Source organism: Myotis nattereri (genome assembly GCF_964212035.1).
Source record: "Myotis nattereri genome assembly, chromosome: 11".
NCBI classification, from domain to species: domain Eukaryota; kingdom Metazoa; phylum Chordata; class Mammalia; order Chiroptera; family Vespertilionidae; genus Myotis; species Myotis nattereri.
The window spans coordinates 37,583,472-37,606,283 of record NC_138086.1 but is presented as its reverse complement, the minus strand read 5'-3'; the positions used below and the strand labels follow the sequence as shown (position 1 = coordinate 37,606,283).

Below are 22,812 nucleotides of genomic sequence, written 5' to 3'. Positions count from 1 at the left end.
TAACTATAATCTCTAGACCAATATTAATTTCCCTTTTTGTAATTTTTTTTTAATGGCCAAACTTAGAGCAAAGTACTTTTTTTATTTCCCTACTTGATCATTATATTACTCATAGATGTTTTTCAATTTCCAAAGAAAAGTGATTAAAAAATATATGGGATAGATAAACATTAATAAATGGAGAAATTTTATGTCGAATGTTAAAACATGAGTAGACAGATCCAGGAAACTTAAAAATTACCAGTTGATGCTTTTTTAAACTGGTCTAGATGAAGCCAAGCTAAAATATTCTGTTTTATATGGAGAAAAATCTCACAGTCGGGTCCACCATGTCAACTTGCTCCTGTACGTTAAGTGTGATAGTAATAATGATACATTTAATATTTATTCCACTCAATTATTATAAAAATGTATGTGACAAAATATTTGGGTAATATGAATGCAAATGAACATTCAGAAGGATGATAGTTTGAAAGATTTTATTAATTTGTATTTATTTTTATCAATAGCTCACAGTACTATGAATGACACCAATGTCCCTATGGAAACAACTGAATGCATTCAAGGTCAAGGAGAAGGTTATCGGGGAACTGTCAATACCATTTGGAATGGAATTCCATGTCAGCGATGGGATTCCCAGTATCCTCACCAGCATGACATAACTCCTGAAAATTTCAAGTGCAAGTGAGTAAATTAGGCAAATATTATAAATATGCAGTAAGCTCTGGGAAAATGAGGTAGGGTGGTTACTTTTCACTAATTTCTGTGTTAGTGATCCTTAAACTTTAGTGTGCTAGGGATAATCAAAAGGCAGATTAATCTACTCAGAGATTTTGATTCCTTAGGTTAAATATGCATTTTTTAACAAGAATTCTAGGTACTTTCAAATCAGATGGTTTATGTACTATGCTTTGGGAAGCACATATACAGGTTTCTAATCGCAGCTTTGTTCTTTGCTTTTCTTTTTCTGGTTAATCTTCACCCAAGGATATTTTTCTATTAATTTTTAGGGAGAGTGGAAGAGAGAGGGAAAGACAGAGAAACATCGATGTCAGAAAAACACAATGATTGGTTGCCTCATGCACAAGCTCTGACCAGGGCCCTGGGCCTGGGAGGAGCCTACAAACAAGGTGCATGCCCTTGACCATAATCAAACCTGGGACCCTGTGGTCTGAAAGCCGACGCTCTATCCACTGAGCCAAACTGGCTAGGGCCATAGCTTTGTTCCTACAGGTCTAACAAACCAATAAATGGTAATAGTAACCAGTCAAATTTTAAACCAGTGCCTTTCATATTAACTTTAGATTATATACTTTTTCTCCTGCAAAAAGAGGAGTATCTTATTTTCAGCTAATATTGTAAACTGATGAATATTAGGCCTTGAAACAAACTTTTTTTTAAATGTTAAATGAATATTTTCTTTTGTTTCTAGGTTTGCTTTTTAAAAATGGGGATGTAAAACATTTGTTTAGGTGAATTAAGCCAAAGAAACTTCCCTTAAATGTCAGTAACTTGGTTGTATGTGCCTCCTCTGTGGCTGCTTTTTTTCACCACTTGACTTGTCGGACAGACACAGCCACAATGCCATGTGTTTTAAAATTGTCCACCTTGTTATGGGGAACATAAAATGATTGCTTTTGAAATTTATAACACACGTGTCATTCATAGTGCCTTGCTGAAATAGCACCTATAAATAACATATATTGGCTTTATGTAATTGGATTTTAATAAGAGAGCTTAACATTTCAAGATGGAGAATTTTGAGCACTAGTCAGCCAATCCATTGGAGAAGGGAGTTATTTTATGTTTTTCTTTTTAAGTTAATTTAATGTATTTACTTAGATAATAAATATTCATCGCTTATGAGTTTTTTCATTATTTTATAATAACACATTTATAGTTGTTATTCTGGGTTTATTTTCCATCATTTTTTTCACAGGAGTATACTTTTTATTCCTGACCTATATGCTTCACACCTCAGAAATAAATATCAAAGTAAAGAAAGCAAAGAAAATGAGAAAAGATTAGTTAAGAGAGATAGAGAAGACACTGTCAGTGCCATTCACACTGTCTGTTAACTTCTAAGACTGGTAATATTCAAGTAAGAAATAATGTATGTGTGAATACCCAATTAAATTTATTTGTAAGAAAAAAATAATAATGTAATTCACATATTTCACAATTAAATTTATCAAAAGTTTAGTTGTTATTTGTTATCAGAATTTAAGTTATCCTTTCTTAATTTATTTATTTGGTCAAGATTACCAAACCCACATACAAAAAAAAAATAGTGAGTTTTGTTATAAAGCAGATAAAATCTGACTCAACATTTTTCTCAGAATGCTGATGCATTTATTTGTGGTCTAGCAGAGAACAGTGTGCTAGTCAGGTGTCTCTGGTTGCATTAAACACCATTTGCTGCAATATGAGACTCTCCTTACAAATGACAATTTTAAAACTATAACTCAACCATAGTGCCCGTGATGAATCTACATGAATCATATAATAATTAATTTGTTTTAGAAATTGTAAACAATTCTTTCTTCAAGTAAAGGGAAAGATCATAGAAAAAACATTTGGGCATGCCTTGACTCTCACGCTTGCTTAATCTAGATTAATGAGGTGCTAATAGATATTGATTTGTGTGTGTTAAATAATTTTTTAAATTAAATTAATTGAGATGACATCAGTTAATAGGATAATACAGGTTTCCAGTGAACAAACACTCTCCCAAGAAGACATACAAATGGCCAACAGATATATGAAAAGATGTTCAACCTCACTGCAATTCGATATAGGTTTTTAAAGTGGGCCTAAACTAAGGCTTTTGTTAGCCTCAGAACTCTAATGATCTCGCCCTAAATTAATTTAACTAAGCAATTATTCATCTAAAATTACAAAATGGTATAAATTTTATGTAAACTTTAATGCACATATTTTGTACTGACATACATTTTTGAAACTTTAGTATAAATTGTTTGAAAGAAATGACAGATTTTCTTTACCTTTCCAGTTAATAATTTTATCATTTATAAGAAGGCTAAAGGCTTGAATAGGGGTTATAACTATGAAAACTTGTTGTTCTGGGGCCTTAACTATTGGCAATCACTGTTAGTATAACCTTAAATAACAAAGTTTGTGTCAGGACCTATTTTTACAGTATAAATTATTATTGATTTTATAATCAAACCCAAGCCTCTTCCTTAAGAACTTCTCAGTTTCTAGTGGTTAATTTTGGTATCAATAAAATTATAGTTCTTTTTAAAAATATGTGTTTTTGTTGATTTTAGAGAGAGAGGAAGGGAGAGGAAGAGAGAAAAACATAAATATGAGAGAGAAAACTTGATTGGTTGCCTCCTGCATGTGCCCCAAATGGGGAAAGAACCTTCAACTTGGTACGTACCCTGACTGGGAATGGAACTGGGGACCCTTCAGTGCATAGGACAATGCTCAACCAACTGAGCCACACCAGCCAGGGCAGTGCTTTTAATTGGACCTAAGTGATGTAAATAATGTGGTTTTAATAGATTGAATATTAATTTTGTTAAATTATTATTCACAGATCTAAAAAAAGACAGTGCAAGCTTGCTTTAAATTAGAGAGCATGTTTAGGAAAGCAAGTCTTAAATTCAGTATTTCATTTGAAGTGAATTTTATATTAAGTTTTGCATTAAAATACTTTTATACACAGAGAATATTTGTATAGAACTTTTCCTTACTGAGAACTCTAAATACTTAATAAGTTACTGGTAAAATAAAGGATGTACCTATACTACATTGATGACTTCTGTATTAGGTTTCTATGTTATAATTATGTCCTTATTTTACAAAAATATTTATAAAGATTTAGGTAACATCTCTAAGTCAAGAAATAAGTAATGTGCAATTAAAATAAATATATGTAGCAAGTTAAATGAATCGAGAAAAGACAGAATTCAAAGAAGAAATAGGTATGATGTTTTTGTGTGGCAAATGTTTGATTAGGCAAAATTTTCAGTTTAAGTGAGAGTAATTAATGACTATTAATACTAGTCTTTATTCTACAGAGAGATGCATGTTGTTTCTACATTATGTATGAGCCATAAAGATAATAAATAAGAGTTTAGTTTTAAAATGTGTAGCAGTTGAGAGTCCTAGACTGACAATAAGTGAGAAGAATGTAGTGAGTGGTACCAGTTCTCTCTTTTGTGAAGCAGGAGTGTTTGTCTGAAACTCCAGGCTGGTGGGAGGAAAAGAATACTGACATCTCTCAGCACGTTTTTCAGTAATGGGGCAGTGTCCGTTGCATATATTGAATTCTAAATTGTTCTAACTATCCTAAAACTAAAACTTAGAACTCTAATTATTGACATGCACACATTCTGGGGTGTCTAGAGGTATAGTAGTGCTGATTCCATCAATGTAAGAACTCGGGCAATTTACATTAACATGCTTATTCTCAATAGGGACCTAAGAGAAAATTATTGCCGAAATCCAGATGGGGCTGAGTCACCCTGGTGTTTTACCACTGATCCAAACATCCGAGTTGGCTACTGCTCCCAAATTCCAAAATGTGACGTGTCGAGAGGACAAGGTAATAGTTGACATTTTGCAATATGGGCATGATTAAATTCAGGGGAACTGCCTAAAGGGAGCTCACAATTTACAGCAGAAAGCCTACTTCTTATTGCACTGCTTTTGTTGAAAAGCAAAGTCCCCAAGTCTAATTTCTTTTTCACATTCCCATTCATTTGTTCAACGTTTATTTACTTATTGCCTGTATACCAGTGCCAGACACAGTTCTAGGCACTGGAGATATACCAGGAAACAAAACAAAATTCTTTGACCTCCTTGAAACGAAATTCTGGTAAATAGAAAACAAGCAAAGTAAAAACGAGGTTGGGATAGTAAGTTAGTTTGTGGTAGTGCTAGAGAGAAAAGTGTTCCAGTTAGAAGAGAGGGGTTTTGCTACTTTATATTTTAACTTGAGGCCCAGTGCCCAAATCTGTGCATGGGTGGAGTCCCTCGGCCTGGCTGGCGACATCAGGGCAGGCCAGGGATAGGGACTGTGGGAGGTTGACCGGCTATGGGAGTGCACTGACCACCAGGGGGCAGCTCCTGCATTGAGCGTCTGCTCCCTGGTGGTCAGTGCGCGTCATAGTGACCATTTGACCGGTCATGTGGTCGATAGGTCCTAACAGTCGCTTAGGCTTTTATATATATAGAATTGTTTGGGAAGATCTTACATAGTAACACATTGTATGCGCGAAACGTACTTATACATTTTACTTATATGTTTTACGTTGACTGGTAGTAGAGCACGGGACACGTATTAATACGTTTTTTATAGACTAGTGGTAGAATGCGGGTAATATATAAATACGTAAACTAAAGTTATCGTAATTTTACTGAATGTTGCCATTTGCGCAAAAAATTAGCAAAAATGGCCAGCGCCACCTGTTAGCGCACGATAAAAATGACCCGCAACAATGTGTTAAGAAGACCAGAAAGACGTCAGGGAGCACATGTGCCATATACATCTGTTTATAAAGGGCATTCTAGATAGAAAAAATCTACAATTGCAAAGAGATGGAAGAGTGCTTGAAAAGTTTAAAGAAACAGCACATCATTATGGCTGGTAGAGACTGAGCAAGATAGAGAGTCTCAGGAGAGGAGGTTATAGAGCAGCGGTTCTCAACCTGTGGGTTGCGACCCCTTTGGCGGTCAAATGACCCTTTCACAGGGGTCGCCTAAGACCATCCTGCATATCAGGTATTTACATTATGATTCATAACAGTAGCAACATTACAGTTATGAAGTAGCAACGAAAATAATGTTTATGGTTGGGTCACAACATGAGGAACTGTATTTAAAGGGCCAGAAGGTTGAGAACCAATGTTATAGAGCAATTGGCTAAAATCGCATAGGCCTCGTAGGAGTTGGAAGGATTTACACTTTTATTCTGAAAAGGAAGGAACTCTTGTAGGGTTCTGAGAAGAGAAATTAAATGACCTGTCTGACTTAAATTTTAACTGGACGATCCTGGCTGCATTATGGAAAATACCCAGAACTTCTGACAAGGACCCAAACAGGGTAATCAGTTGAGTGATTGTTTCAGTAATTTAGGAGATGAGAGTTATGGGGACCTGGGTGTTAGCAGGGGAGATGGTATGTAACAATGGGGTTTGAAATAAATCACCCTTGTACTTGAAAACATAGGTGCCATTGAAGGTAATTGTTTCAGGAGCAGTAGTAGAGAAAAGTCAGATTGAAATAGATTTTAAAAAGAAATTATTTGTCAAAGATTATTAATAATGTTAGGTTATGGACATGTATTCGTATATAGTAAATTGAGAGCTCTAATTTTTGAATAATTATTTTTTTCACATAAATTTAATTATGATGGCTATTGTCAATCCTAAATCATCCTAAAAAGTCCAAGCCAGAGTCAAAGCTTCATTTCATAGATTTGTTGTCCTATACATACTCATCTATCCTTTAACCTCTTTCTCAGTGACATTTTTCATGAACAACTCTGAACACAGTTGCAGAGAGAAGAGGGGATGAGTCCCTTTTCAGTCAATTTCACTGTTCTTTGGCAGATTTTAAAGGTCATTTGGAAATAAAGTTAAAACCAATTATTGAGGGAGTCTTGGTATCTACTGGATGTTTTATTCCTATCTTGTTCGTTAAAGCTATTACTGATAATTTGTGACCATAGAGGCAAAAAAGAGCAATTGCTTGATAAGCTTCTGGCATATATGAAGACACTTTTGTGTATTACTTAGTAAGTATTACTTACTAAGAGATCAGGTAATATAAAATGAGAGTTTTGTATTTTAGAAGTTAAGTAGATGTTATTGCTTATCTAGTAAGTGCACAAATTAATAGACAAAGAAATTAGTTTTATAGAATTTAAATAACTTAGCTAAATACTCAGATTAGCACAGCTGTGACTGAATAGAACCCTCCTTAAAATGATCTTTCCATTATTCCATGTTTTATCTTTTTTATTAATACTTTAACATTTATTGCATTGTTTTTCTTTAATAATGTATTGTACTGATACATTACAACGAAGTGCAGGCTCTGTGGGGCAATTTAAAAATGAAGTCCTACTTAATAGACAATTCAACATACAGCTGTGAAATTTTAACTCTGTTATGCTATCATTTGATATTGCCAAGCTAATGGCATGCGCCAAGCTAATGGCACGCGCGCGCGCGCGCGCGCGCGCACACACACACACACACACACACACACACAAGAATGTTGCTGTTATCCTCTCCATATACCAGAAAATATAAATTTCACATATAGTTTGATAAGTTAGAAATTTCTTCTCAAAACTTGCAACACCTGAATTAGCTTATTTATAAATGCTCTTCTAATTGGATATTAAATAACTTTGTTTAAAAAATAAAATCTTAAATTACAGACTTTCTTTATAAATGTTGATAAAACACAATTTATTAGATTATGTGAGATACACTTAAGAGAATTCATAATCCACATTTATATCACTCCTTCAACTACTAACAGTAGTATTGCTACCACTACCATTGCTATTACTGGCAGTAATAATACCTAAATGGAAGGAGCAGGGGAGAAGGAAACATTCATTTATAAGAAAATGACGACTACAAAAGAAGTGTGGGAAATAAAAAAATAACCATTTTAAAACCAGCATAGTACTAATTCATGCAAAATTAACCAAAGTATGCCTAAGTCATTAAGTGACTATTACTTGGCAGTATGTTTACTCAGTCTCAAAGGCCTCAACATTTTTTGTTTTTGTTGTTATATAAAAAGAAGTTTTTCTTTTGCACCACTTAATGAAGATATCAAACTCACCAGTAATAATGATAAAAGCTCTGAAAAGAACAAAATATCATTTAGTCAATATTCCCGTGTTTAAATTGATTTTATTCATGAGCAAATAAAAGATGAAATTAAAGAGCATTTGCAAAACACTTGGCTTGGCCTGGTTGATGTGGCTAAATGGTTGAGCATAGACCCCAGAACCAAGAGGTCATTGGTTCTATTCCTGGTTTGATTCCCAATCAGAGCACATACCCGGGTTGTGGGTTTTAGGCTCAATCCCTAGTAGGGGGTGGGCAGGCAGCAGTGCTCGCTAACATATGGGGATGTTTCTCTCATCTATCTCTCTATACCTTGTCCTTCCTCTCTCTAAAAATCATTTTAAAAACAAAAACAAAAAACCCAACATATTAAAAACAAAGAAAACACAGCTGGCTTGGGTGACTCAAAATCCCAATCACATGAAAGATAAAATTAAAACACAACAAATGTGATGAGTATATGAGTGTTCATTATGTCATTCTTTTCTGAAGAAAATGTTGGGAAATATATATGTCATTCTAAAAAGTCCCACTGTAAGTGTCCTTAAAAGCCACCTGTTTAATTTTTTTTAAAATGTGCAATTTACTGCATAAAGTCTCATTTTAATGAAAAAGAAATTTGGCTGAAAATAAATAATTTGTACAGATTTTAGAGTGATTTAATTTTTATGTTGACTTTTGTGAATGTATATGTTATGTTTTTGTTCTATCTGTATTCCCTAGTATTCACTAGTTTTTTTTCCCATGTATTTATTTATGTTTAGATTGTTATCGTGGAAATGGCAAAAATTATATGGGCAATTTATCCAAAACACGATCTGGACTAACATGCTCAATGTGGGACAAGAACATGGAAGATTTACACCGGTGTGTAAATTTCTTTCTTACAATATATAGTATCCTATATAATAAAGAGGTAATATGCAAATTGACCATCACACCCTCGCACAAAATGGCCACCTCATATGGTCAAATATGGCCACCACAAGATGGCTGGCAGGGGAGGGCAATGGGGGGCAACCAGGCCAGCAGAGGAGAGCAGTTGGGAGCGACTGGGCCTGCAGGGGAGGACAGTTGGGGGGGACCAGGCCTGCAGGAGAGGGCAGTTGGGGGTGATCAGGACGGCAGGGGAGCAGTTAAGTGTCGATCAGGCTGGCAGGGGAGTGGTTAGGGCGTGATCAGGCTGGCAGGCAGAAGCAGTTAGGGACAATCAGGCAGGCAGGCAGGTGAGCGGTTGGGAGGTAGCAGTCCTGGATTATGAGAGAGATGTCCAACTGCCAGTTTAGGCCCGATCCCTGACTGCGGTTGTGTGGGGTCAGGCCTAAACATGCAGTTGGACATCCCCCGAGGGGTCCCAGATTGGAGAGGGTGAAGGCTGGACTGAGGGACACCCCCCTCATCCCCCCCCCCCCCGTGCACAGATTTTGTGCACCGGGCCTCTAGTGTAGTGATAACAGTAATAGGTATATGCAGGTATGCACATTGATATATCTTTCCATTTTTATATATCATCATAAGCTAACAAAAACATTAGATTGGTTATTCATGCAACTCAATTTAATATTTTACCTCTAAGTAGCAAACTTTTAAATAAGAAATTCAAACCAGTACATATTTATTGAGCACTTACTGTATGTTCTGCTTTGTGATAGGTGCCATGGGGAACATTAACAAAAATTGGGTATACATTTTGACTCCATCTTTATGGAGGATATGGTCATATTGAGAAAATAATTTATATTACTTAATAAGACAAGGCATAATTAAGTGATAAATTTTATGTTTCATATAGTACATTATATTATTATGTTCTCATAATTAATTGTTAATATTCATAAAAATTGAGTAAGTTACCATTTTCATGTACATACATACCTTAATATCCAATTAACTCCTAAAAACTTAGAAAGACATGTTCCTTATATAACCTTATTTTGACATATAAAATGTTTCTAAAATAAAAGGAATGTAATTGGAAAAAATTCTATATAGTTCAAAGAAGTAGAGATTTTAACATTGGACATATTCACAGAAAAATAAGTTATCTTCCACTCAAACCTAGCAATAGTGTCAGTGTGTTTGAAATTACAAAAGAAAGGCCATAGTTGTGACATAAAATATCCCAGAATATATGCATAGTTACATTAGATGAGTTATCACACTTGACCATTCTATATGCGTGAATAAGAATTTTAGCACTCAGAGAAATTGAGTCATTTTGCCTCCAGCCACACTTTAACTTTAAAGCCTTTATTCTCTTCCAAAATGTACTCACTAGTGGATGATAATGTTTCAATTAATTTACTTCATAAATAGTGATAATTCTAAGGTAGTGCATTTCACATATGTAAGCTTCATATGTACTTTTAAGTTTTCTAATAGACACATTGAAAGAAGTAAAAATAAACAGGCAGGATTGTTTTTGTAAATATAGTTTTATTATAAATCAAATATATCTAAAGCTTTTTCATTTTAATATCTATTCAATATAAAATTATTAATGAGATCTTTTACATTTTTATACTAAAATGTAAAACCTTCAAGATCTGGCATATATTTACAATTATAGCACCATTCAATTTGGATTAGCCACATATCAATTTCTCAGTAGCCATATGTAGCTAATAGCCACTGTATTGGGCACAGTAGCTCTAGGACTTCAAGCATAAGCAGAATTCTTTCCTCATAGATTTTCAATTCTAGTATGTAATGCCAGAAAACAGAAAATGCCAATATCATATTGTAAAAATTATGAAAATAGCATATTTTATGCTGTGGGAATGCAAAGAAGTGGCACTCAAACCTTTAATCGTCAGGAAGAATTCTAGAGGAAGGGACATTAGCTGTGACATGAGATAAGTAGGAATTGCTGAAAGGAAATGTGGGAGATAGAGTGCATTAGGCAGAAGGTATAGTTTGTTCAAAAGCCTAAAGATTGAATTGTTCGAAAATCAGAAATAATTTTGGAAGTTTGAAACAACGTAATTTGGCCACTGTCCACAGCCAAGGAATTCCCCATTGGCAAGACTGTATAGAGCCCTGGAAGCTGTTTAAAGAAGTTTGGATTTTATCCTGAGCATTAAAGGGATTCATTAATGAATTTTAGGCAGGAATCAGCATGATTAAAATTAAATGCTAATTTGAACACTGCTATTTTAAAACTCATTTTTAGAAATACAAAGGGGTGGATCTAGCTCTTATGGACAGACCTGTGAGAGACAATTGTACTAACTCTGCCTTTACTGATTTCTCATTAGAAGGTCAATATTTTTATGATGGAAGTATTTACACCACAAAAATCAGCAGGAACAACCTATAAAGACTCCCTTCCTACACACTTCAGAGTTCCAGTTGTTAAATATTTAGCAGCATATTACTGGAAAGATGTAACATTTACTTAGGTATTGCAATGGTTATAACTATTAATTTACTAAGCTTAAGATTACTTTTGGAAATAGATAAAAGTCACTTGGAAATAATTTGTAGGAAACTGATGAATGATTAAGTTACATGGTGGCACTTAGGTTATATATGTAACTCACATAGAATCTGGCACATGGTATTATATGTGTTTGCTGTTGTTATTGCTCCAGAAAATAAACTTGAGTTTGAAAAGATGATCTAAGTTTCCATGTCCAAAGCTCTTCCCATATTAATTACAGTTAAGATGGTAGTAATAAATAATCCAAAACAAATACAGTTAGATGTATAGTTTTCATGATTTGGTTAGGATGGCCATGTGGAATTTGACTTCACTAATATTACTGAAGTAAATATAAATATCAATCTATAATAATAAAAGCATAATATGCAAATTGACCAAACAGCAGAACAGCAGAACAACTGCTGTTATTATTAAGGTCCACAATTTACTATGTTTATACATTTTTAAAATTTAAATATTTAGTAAGGTACAGTAATGATATTGTACCTTATGTACAGTATATATATATATATATATATATATATATATATATATACTGCACATAAGCAGGTATGGTCTTCTATACAATATTTTTGCTTTTCTTTTGTAACAAATTTAGTGAAGATGTAAAATATGAAAGGCCAAAGTGTTACTCAGTTATCTGTCAAGAAATCACATTTTGTAACTCTATGACCAATGATATTTTATAACTTAACTATTTTATTAGTACATTATTGTTATTAATTTCTCAATGTTTCTTCTTGTATTTTTGCAAAGTTATTTTGCAAGAGATGCTTCATATGTCACTGAAACAAAAAAGTACTTTGCAATGGATTATGTTTTCTAGTTATTTTATAATATTGATGTTCTTTGTCATCTGCTTTTTTTTTTTTTTTTTTTTTTTTTTTTGCCAGTGTTCATTTCCATGCACAGGTATATTGTGCCTTACCACTGCAATTATTAAATAGAAATAAAGCCATAAAATCTTTCATCATTTAACTATGCTAATTATTCAGCCCTATTCCATATTCCTGATCTAGAGAACATGCTTCCAAACTGTAGAAACAAAATAAATATCAAACAAAATAATCAAAATTCATATCAGTTGAAGCTTGTGCCATATCTCTAATGAAAGTTATGTGCTCGGGTTTTATCTTCTTGGTGACATTTTGGGTTTTTTTTGGACAAAATGAGCATCTTGTGATGTTCAGAGTATTTTGTTTATGCAGGCATATCTTCTGGGAACCAGATGCTAGCAAGCTAAATAAGAATTACTGTCGGAATCCTGATGATGATGCCCATGGTCCCTGGTGTTACACGGGAAATCCTCTCATTCCTTGGGATTACTGCCCTATTTCTCGTTGTAAGTATATTTAATGATCTTTTTCAGGTGAAATATTTTAAATATACTGCATCTTCTCTAAATTGATATCGTAATCAGAGGTGAAATAATAATATAGGAGGAATGCATTTGATCCCTTAATGAGAATGTACCACACACACACACACACACACACATTTTTTTCATCTTTCATCTAGACAAGGAGACATTCTGCTGACCTTTAAAAAATATATATATATACATATACATAGAATTATATATATATATTATATATATATATATAATTGATTTTAGAGAGGAAAGGAGAGGGAGAGAGAGAGAAAAAAATCAAATGATGAGAGAGAATCATTGATTGGCTGCCTCCTACTGAGGATTGGGCATGCACCTCTACCAGGAATCGAACCGTGACCTCTTAGTTCCTAGGTCAATGTTCAACCACTGAGCCATGCCAACTGGGTCATTCTGCTGACCTTTTAAAAGAAGACCTTCCTTCCTCAGAAGATTCTCAAATTGAATCCAGAAACAGTCATTGGTCATGGCTCCAATATGACTGCTCTAGGACGAACTCCCCATTCTCATCACCAGTACTATCTGTTCAGCCTTTGAATATAGCAGAGCTTTCAGCAAAGACCCCCAACCCACTAACCATCCCAAGAAGAGAGCTGAGGTAGTGGTGCTTCTATCTTCTTAGTTATTTAGCCCAAGACTAAGAAGTATGGAGCATTCCATCCACTCTTTGAGCCCAAGAGAATTTTGTTAAAAGAGTATTAGTGCATAAAGTAAAAGATACAGTGGGGCCTTGACTTACGAATTTAATTTGTTCCATGATGGAGCTCGTAACTCAAATTACTTGTATGTCAAATCATAAAATGAACGAGTGAGACACGTGATGCTGGGCTGATGTTGTGGCGTTCACTGTGACGTTCGCTGCGCCAACTAGCGGTGGGGTATCTGAAGCTGGCTCGTAACTCGAATTTTAGCTCGCAACTCAAAGCAAAAAATTGGCTGAGAGACAGCTCGTATCTCAAAAAACTTGTTAGTCGGGATGCTCGTAAGTCAAGGCCCACTGTATATGTAAAATATATGTGTGATATACTTCACATAAAAGAGCACCTATATATCAGTAAGAAAAAGATAACTTAGGAGAAAAATAAAGAAAACAAATCCTCAAAAATAAATATAATTGATAAACAAATATTAAAACTTAATTGTAAGAAAAATGAAATTATAAAAGCATAAGAAATAATTTCCACCTATCAGGTTGGCAAATAAGAAAATGATTGTTGCCGAAACCGGTTTGGCTCAGTGGATAGAGCGTCGGCCTGCGGACTGAAGGGTCCTGGGTTTGATTCCGGTCAAGGGCATGTACTTGGGTTGCGGGCACATCCCCAGTGGGAGATGTGCAGGAGGCAGCTGATCGATGTTTCTCTCTCATCGATGTTTCTAACTCTCTATCTCTCTCCCTTCCTCTCTGTAAAAAATCAATAAAAATATATTTAAAAAAAAAAAAAAAAGAAAATGATTGTTAATGCCCAATAACATTGAGAGCGTGGGTGATCAACTCCCTCGATTCTGCATTACTTTGTGAATGGGAAAGCTTATCTGGAAGTAGTATGGAGAAATTTTGTAACCTCAATACTAGAGACACTGTGTGCTAGATAACTCTTGTTGTGGGAGGCTGTCTTGTGCAGTATAAGATGATTAATAGCCCCTACCCACTACATGCCAATAGTACCACCAATACATCCAGTCACGACAATCAAAAATGTTTCCAGACATTGCCAAATGTCCCCTTGGTGGTGATGGTCGGGGAGCATGGGAAAATACCCCCATTGAGAACGACTTATATGGAAATATATCCTCAATATATTATTGAGTGAAAAAGTCTTATTATAAAACTGTACAGTAGCAAGAGACCATTGTACTATACTATGTATCTCACAGCTCCATGTTTATAGCAAACATCTTGAAACACTGTTAAACTACCTTCTTACTTAAAAAGGACGTAGTTTGATAAATTCAATACTAGTCTGTTTTAAGAATGTTTTACATGTGAGACAAACCAGCAGCAAGTACCTTGAAAATAACAGTAAAAGCACCCTTTTTTAAAGAGGCAATGGTTTGAAGAAATGTTAGTTTTAAAACATGAAATATAAACAACTCTATATTTTTCCTTAATATATGACAAATTAAAGAGATAATGTCTTACTTTAAGTGGAAACATTGTGAAATTTTAGCATAAAATGGTAAACCTTAAATACAATGCTAATCAAGTATATCTATCACTATTTTTAATAAAGAAATTCTCTATAATAATAAATAAACATGTTTGCAAAGGAATACTATTAATATCATTATATTTCATCTCATCAGCTCTAATCAATAGCCTTTCAAATTCATTAGTGTTTCTCTGGTGTTCTGTTTTTCCCACATTAGGGTTTGCGTAGGTCCTGGAAATGTTCTTTTGTAAAAGATGTCTTTCAAGTTTTAATGCTAAAACAAACAAGCAAACAAGCCTACTTCTTTGGCACAAAAAAACTTAAAAAAATAGTTAAAGGAAGTAATTTTTCTAAATATTACTTTTACCTCATGGAAAATTTTTGTGAAGTTTCTGTGATTAAGAATAAGGATGTCCAGATGGCATGGCTCAGTGGTTGAGCATTGGCCTATGAACCAGGAGGTCACGGGTTCAACTCCTGGCCAGGGCATATGCCTGGGTTGTGGGCTCAATCCCTAGTAGGGGGCATGGAGGAGGCAGCCAATCCATGATTCTCTCTCATTAATGTTTCTATCTCTCTCCTCCTCATCCTCCCTCTCTGAAATCAATAAAAATATATTTTAAAAAAAGACTAATAAAGGCTAGTAGACTATTCAATGAGAAGGAAAAAAGTCAATGATCTGGCTTTTAAAAAAGGTTCTAATGCTTTTTCTGCAGAATTCCAGATATGTAAAAATCCTGGTAGCTTAGTTTTAGCACATAGGATAAAATGCTCCCATAGAATCTCAGGGAACTGAGCTTTGGATTACAAACCTAATGGACACAGATCTCTAATAATTTAAAAGTTTTAAAAACATATTTCCAACTAACATTTTAAAACTAAAAGTTGTCTTGTGCTATTGAAAGACTTTAAGGTGTTGCTAGTATTTGATTAAATGTTATTGCAGATAACTCATTTTTACTTCAATTTATTTTGAACATTAATTTTAATAAATATTTTTACACTGTCATCTTTCTAACTAATATTTATAGCCAGGATTTATTTACATTTTACCACTGTTGAAAGGCTAATAAAATTTATCTTTAGAAAATTTGAGGTTGTATTTATTTAACTGCAGAGACTAAATAAATCATTTTTGCAAGGTACAATTGTGGTACAAATCATGTAAAGGTTTTATTACTTTAAAAAATGCTTACAAAATTATACTTAACATATATTTTTAAGATCAAATATGCAGAAATAAGACTAGAGAAATGTTTAGACATTTATCTGTACATAAACACAATCAATATAGCTTAGAAAAAAATCTTAGTTTTTAACAACTAAGAGTATAGTGATTAAGAGCTTTATCTCTGACCTCTGGGTAAGAATTCCAACCCTATTACTATAAGTGCCTTGGGCAAGTTATTACATTTAAGTTTGTATTTATTTATTCATTTTTAACAACTTAAAATTGAGTTACTACTATGTGCAAAGCCCTATATAACACACTAGGTATCCTATATAATAAAAGGGTAATATGCAAATTGACCCTAACAGCAGAACAACTGGGAATGACTGGTCACTATGACACACACTGACCACCTAGGGGCAGACGCTCAATGCAGGAGCTGCCCCCTTGGTGGTCAGTGTGCTCCCACAGGGGGAGCTCTGCTCAGCCACAAGCCAGCCTGACGGCTACCAGCACAGTGGTGGTGGCAGGAGCCTCACCTGCCCCCTCAGCAGCGCTAAGGATGTTTGACTGTAGTTTAGGCCTGCTCCCCGCTGGCAAGTGGACATCCCCCAAGGGCTCCCCGGCTGCCAGAGGGATGTCTGACTGTCAGCTGAGGCCCGATCTCCCGGGGACCGGGCCTAAGCCAGCAGGTGGTCATACACCAAGGGGTCCCAGACTGTGAGAGGGCACAGGCCGGGCTGAGGGATGCCCAAGTGCACAAATTTTTGTGCACCAGGCCTCTAGTACAACAATATAAACAATGTTTCTTACCTTTACATAATTTTCAGTGTAGAAAGGAGACATTTATGTAAATAATTGCAAATATAATTATTTAATAAACATATATTAATATTAAAATAAATAATGAAAATGGGAGCAATCAATATCTGCCTGGAGAAATATGTGATGTTCATAAAGTTTGAACCTGACTCAAAAACTTAAGAATATATTAAAAGGTTTCTTTTGTTTTCAATAACAGTTTATGGTTTGAATCACAACACATAAATACAACTTTTATAATTGACATGTTTTCCTTCTTCAAAATATAAGTTGAATCAATACATATATATATTTTTTTTTCATATTTGAGTACTATGGTGGAGATAGTGGGAAAGAAGTAAAAGAGGAAAAATGAGAATAGTATTTGATGGTAAAATGGAAAAGGCCTAGAGAGCAGTTTTTCAAGGTTTTGCTCAAAATGTACAACAGAAGAAACTAGAATGCTTTTAAAAAATTCATAATCTAGCCTTCAACCCAGAATCTCCAGAAATCTGACTATAAGTGGTATTTCAGCTAATTCTAAAGTGGGGAAAATATTTGCTTAACAGGAAACTGTATATATTTTCAATAATTAATTAATATTAATACCAATAATATTAATTAATTATTATTTAGGTCCACAATTTACTATGTGTATACATTTTTAAATTTTAAATATTTTAGTAAGGTGCAAATGAACTAGATACTGCGTTGTTCTATTAGCTTGATTCTTAGAAATAGAAAACTTGTTATGCAATTAAGGATAGAATAGTCTTTTTCATCAGGACAACATAAGAAATAAATATATATTTTTATTTTAGAAATTTTAAGTACTTAACTTGAGTGGAAAAACCACTGCCCTTGATGTTTTAATGAGTCACAATCAGCCTCAATCTTTATTTGTACTATAAACTAAAACCTTGGCCTCAGCTGACTCTAAGACAAAACCCTCCCTCAGGGTAAGCTAAAGGGAAAGTAAATAATGAAATTTATATGTTTTCCTTTACCCTTATTCACTTAAAATACCTAGACTTGGTAAATGAGCTCAAGTAAAAACTCTTGAGATTCTCTATAAATAACAATCAAATTTGCATCTATTACAAAGGAATCCGTATGCCATTGTTCTTTTGTTGTGGGTTTATTTGAGCTCAGAGTGTTTCCAGGGATTAACAAGCAGCTGGGTCTAAACAGTGCTTGACTAAACTCTATGCCATCACTTCTGAACAGTCGGACATTAAACTCCAGGAAATGTATTGTGCCTCATTTTTTACTGCATAAGTACTCTCAAATCCTAGCATCTTCTAAGCCTTTCTTTTTGTAGCAATTAAGCCTCAGTAAAGAAGTTATGAAAAAGGAGTAAGTTATGAAGTTTTAGTTAGAATTAATTTCCAGTTTCTAGTGTTTTCTTTTTCCCATATTTTTTACTATCATCTGGAAAAAACAATTTTGAAATATTCTAAGGAAAAACGTTATATTGTTATTTCTTTTTTCCCATTGATGATTTTCATTTCTATCTTCTGGAATTCTTAAAGTTTTCTGAAGCATGTGAAGTTTCAATTATCCTCCACTGTATTTTTAAAAAAATAATTTTCAGAAAAAATATAAATGAGCCACATTACACTAAAAACATAATTTATCGATATGAATGCCACAAGCAAGCAATAATAAGTATTAGTGCTATTAACTGAAATGGTCCTTGTGTATGATGTTGGGGGGTCTTGGTAGGATGAGGCAGCTCCTTGATGCCAGTAGACACCCTCCACAGTCATAAAACAGGGTTTTCCCCACATCACCCCCTACCAGTAGGCACACACCTTCAATACTGTCCAGTAAAAGTGACACATAATTACTCAAAAGAGTACTATTACATTTTATCTTTGAATAAAATGTCAATAATTTTAGTAAATTATCCAATTCATGGACATTTCAATTGCAGTATATAGCTTTGGTTTTATATTACAGAAGTAAGTCTGTATGAATTATGTTTATATGTACATACTTATTTTTACAGGTGAAGGTGATACCACACCTACAATAGTCAACTTAGACCGTAAGTAATATTTTGTATATTTGTGTCTCTATGTGTCAGAAAGGAGTCATTACTTTCTTCACAGGAAAATACTTTGTCACTATATTAACTTCCATTATAAAAATAAGTTAGTCTATTTTTACTTAATTTTTTTTATGTGCATATGTATAGGGTTACAAAGGTAACTGCATATTAAATATCAAAATTCAATTCTGTAGCAGACATTATAAGAAGTTATATTTAACATAGAAAAAGCCATTATATTTCTTTTAATTCTGGCCAAAATGAATGTATGGACCTTTACCCTCTTTTTAAGTTAATAAAGATGCAAAAATCAGAAGGAATGAAACCAAAAGGTTGGGAAATTATGCAGCACCTCCATCTTGCTCTATTTTTAAAGCTCTTTGCATGCTCTACTAGGCCAAAGATGACACAGCCTGAGAGGTTCGGTCAATCCTCCATTTAAGAAAATCTGTTGAGAGCCACTAGTTTTTAATTTTTGCATATTTTGGGGGCTAAAGGAAATCATTCAAGTGTTTTGATTTAAGAGGCCACTTGCTTTGTTCCAGGCTGAAGAAGCTAGTAGAGGTCATTTTTAGACTAGTTGATAGGATAAGGCAAGGGACAAAGAGGAGCGTCAGGAAAAAGTTTAATTCAGAGAGTTCTGTATTGTCATTTGGATATAATGATTTGAACATAGTAATGATGTCAGTTGGATAAATTATCAATACTTAGAATATTGATAACCTCATTTAAAATTGCTCTGCATTCTCACTTTACTATTTCAGAAATAATAAACCCAATATAGTTTTGGTTTGTTTGTTTCATTCAGGCTTTTGATTTGCGTTGGCATTTAGAAACTGCCACCATAAATGACATAGTTAAATTTTATGTTGAGGTTGGTGGGGAAGATACAATCACTAAGAGACATGGAGAACTGTTCTGACTTAGTGCTGGGTGAGGAAAGCCACTGTCATGCTCATGGCCATGCTGTTGACCTTGAGTTGATTAGTTTTTCTGTGTTATTCATCTAAGATGAGGATCGCAAACATGTGGGGCCTGATTTGGCACGGTAGCCACAAAGCATGCTCACCCTTAAGTGTTCTTCTGACAGAATTATAGTAGTTACGTTTGCCTAGGTACCTTTGCTGAGAGGCACAGTATTAAAAAATGTTTTGTTAAAATGTTAAGGGGACTGGGGCGAGGGTGCCTGGATAAAGAAAGTGAAGGAAACAGCTAAAGAATATATGTGCATACCCCATGGACATGGACAATCATTTGTAAGGGCCAAGGAAGGTGGAGGCAGGGGAGAGTGGAGGTGGGCAAATGGGGGGAGGAGGACTCCTGTAATAATGTCAACATTAATTTTTAATTAAAAATGTATGTATATAAATTGTGTATATAAGTTATGTTTGGTTCTCTTTTTAGATCCTGTCATATCTTGCGCCAAAACAAAACAATTACGAGTTGTAAATGGAATTCCAACACGAACAAATGTAGGATGGATGGTTAGTTTAAAATACAGGTAATTATTAATGACACAAATTATATGTATTTGGCTTATTTGCAGAAGGTGTATTCCCAGCAGTATGGCCATATGTGGTCATGCAGATTGCGCCCTCCCCATGGGCACTCCTATGAGGGGGGCTCCAGAGAGGATCGATGACATTCTGCTTGCCAAACAGCCCCATATTTTGCAATTTGTTCCTCTTCAGATAGTACCTTCTTATTTATTTTTTATTAAATTGATTGGGGTGACATTGGTCAACATGAACATACAGATTTCAAGTGTGGGTTTCTATGTTATAAGATCTGTATATTGCACCATGTGCCCACCACCCAAAGTCAAATCTTCTCCTGTCACCATATATTAGGAACCCCTTCTGCCCCCACCCTCTTTTTGCCCCAACCCAATACTCTTTGTGTTCACCAGTTTCAGTTTTATATCCCACATATGAGTGAAAATATATGGTCCCCAGGTTTTTCTGACTGACTTATTTCACTTAGCATAATGTTCTCAAATGGCGCTATTTCATCCTTTCTTATAGCTGAGTAGTATTCCATCATTTATATGTACAGTACCCTTTTAAATGTTCACAAAAGCCCCATATGTGTTGGTATTGTCCCTAATTACAAGTGGCACTTCAATTCTGATTAAGCAAAACATACAGTACTTATACCTTGATATCACCAGACTAGTTATAATGCATATGCTATTAATTTCCCACTCTAGGATATTGTGACTTTATTTTCTAACATGCCTATTCATAATTATATCAGAAATTTTATATTTCTTTTAAAATTTTGAATTTTCTTTGTCATACTAATGAGAATGGCACTAATTTTAAATTCTAGAATATTTTGCCATTGAGAAAAATATTAATAAACAATAGTGATGGCCCTAGCTGGTTTAGTTCAGTGGATAGAGTGTCGGCCTACAGACTGAAAGGTCCCAGGTTTGATTCTGGTCAAGGCCACATGCCCAGGTTGTGGGCTCAATCCCCAGTGGGGGTCATGCAGAGGCAGCCAATCAATGATTCTTTCTCATCATTGATGTTTCTATCTCTCCCTTTCCCTTCCTCTTTGAAATCAATAAAAATAAAGGGGTGAGAACAAAGCACAAATATTAAAAACAAAACAATAGTGAGGTTGAGTATTCCTGCTATTGTAATATTTAGTGTAGATAAAAATTCTTGGCATGTCTATTTCCCAGTGCTTTAAAGAATGAATGGTATGTTCTGTGTGAAATAAACTATGCAAAATATACTGTTATACAAAAATTAAGGTTAGTAATTCTGTTGTAAGAGATTGATATTGAAAATGAAAGTTAACTTAAAATATGATCTTAAAACTTTCTATATACTACATGCATTATACCATACGGTAATCAAAATGTTAAAATATTTTTGTCAATACCCATCTTTACTAGAGCCTCATCACAATGAACCTGAATTCTAACCACATTTTCTATTGTTTTGAAGACACCTTACATTTCCCCTCTAAGTCTTTGCGCTGTTCTTCCCACTACAGTGGTAGCTTTCTTCCTCCATATTTTATGCTTGGAAAATCCTTCTCATTCTTCAAATACCAACTCAAATATAACTTTTTTTGGGAAACCCTCTCTGTTCCTTGAACTATAGCCTCCTAGAGTAGAGAAAGAAAGTACATATTTTACTACAGTGAAGTCACAGTGATATTAAAGTAGAAAAGAGACAACTTGAAACCGAAGTTCTTTTATAAATAAGACAATTCTTAGCAAACAGAATCCTTTGATATATACCAGGTAGAAGATGGTCTAAAGTTCTCTTCTAGTATGTCTTTCTTTTGAGGAATAAATGACCAACTTTTATAAATATGTGTGATGATAATTGTAGGGTAGCTGTCCTAGGTGTGTAGTACTGAAATAGAGTTGTGAAACTCACCAGAATTTTAAAGCTAATTGTACAAGATGAAGATTTAATGAAGGCTGCAAAATTTAGGGGGTAGTGTTTCATTCTATTTATTATAGAAAATGTTTCAAAAATCCACATCTCTAAATTAATTATTCTTTGCAAATCTCATAACTCCATAAAAAAGGTATGTACATATGAATTTATTATTACCAATACAATATATAAGGATACTCCTTTGGAAGTTTCTGAGGAGAAGGAGATAAAATTGTTTTTCATTAGATCAGAGTACTATAAACTTTTAGGGGAAAAATATTTTTCTTTTAAATCCAAGTTCTCTAGTAACAACAGCTGTTTAGCTATTCTTCCAAAACACATACTGAGAGGAACAGAAATTAAAACTCGATATATACTCTTATCCTCCTGTGTGGTACAGGCCATAAATAACCATGGTCTTAATCTGGGAATCTTTTGCTATTATTCTCTCAAGCACTGAACATCTGTACACTTTGGAAATGTAAATTGTGAAAAGTTCTACTTTTTTTTATTTCTCTGCCAAAAAAACAATGGATTTACAGATTTTGGATATCACCAAA

The 22,812-nt window shown here is 34.2% G+C and overlaps 1 protein-coding gene across 1 annotated transcript in view; it reads left to right on the top strand.

Annotated features, from left to right (window-relative positions):
* Positions 1–22,812, top strand: part of HGF (hepatocyte growth factor) — a 69,142-nt gene that overhangs the window by 38,516 nt on the left and 7,814 nt on the right. The window contains exons 8-13 of the mRNA XM_081102775.1: positions 510–684; positions 4,446–4,573; positions 8,606–8,708; positions 12,495–12,628; positions 18,810–18,848; positions 20,256–20,352. Coding sequence (XP_080958901.1) covers positions 510–684; positions 4,446–4,573; positions 8,606–8,708; positions 12,495–12,628; positions 18,810–18,848; positions 20,256–20,352 — 676 coding nt within the window. The remainder of the gene's footprint in view (positions 1–509; positions 685–4,445; positions 4,574–8,605; positions 8,709–12,494; positions 12,629–18,809; positions 18,849–20,255; positions 20,353–22,812) is intronic.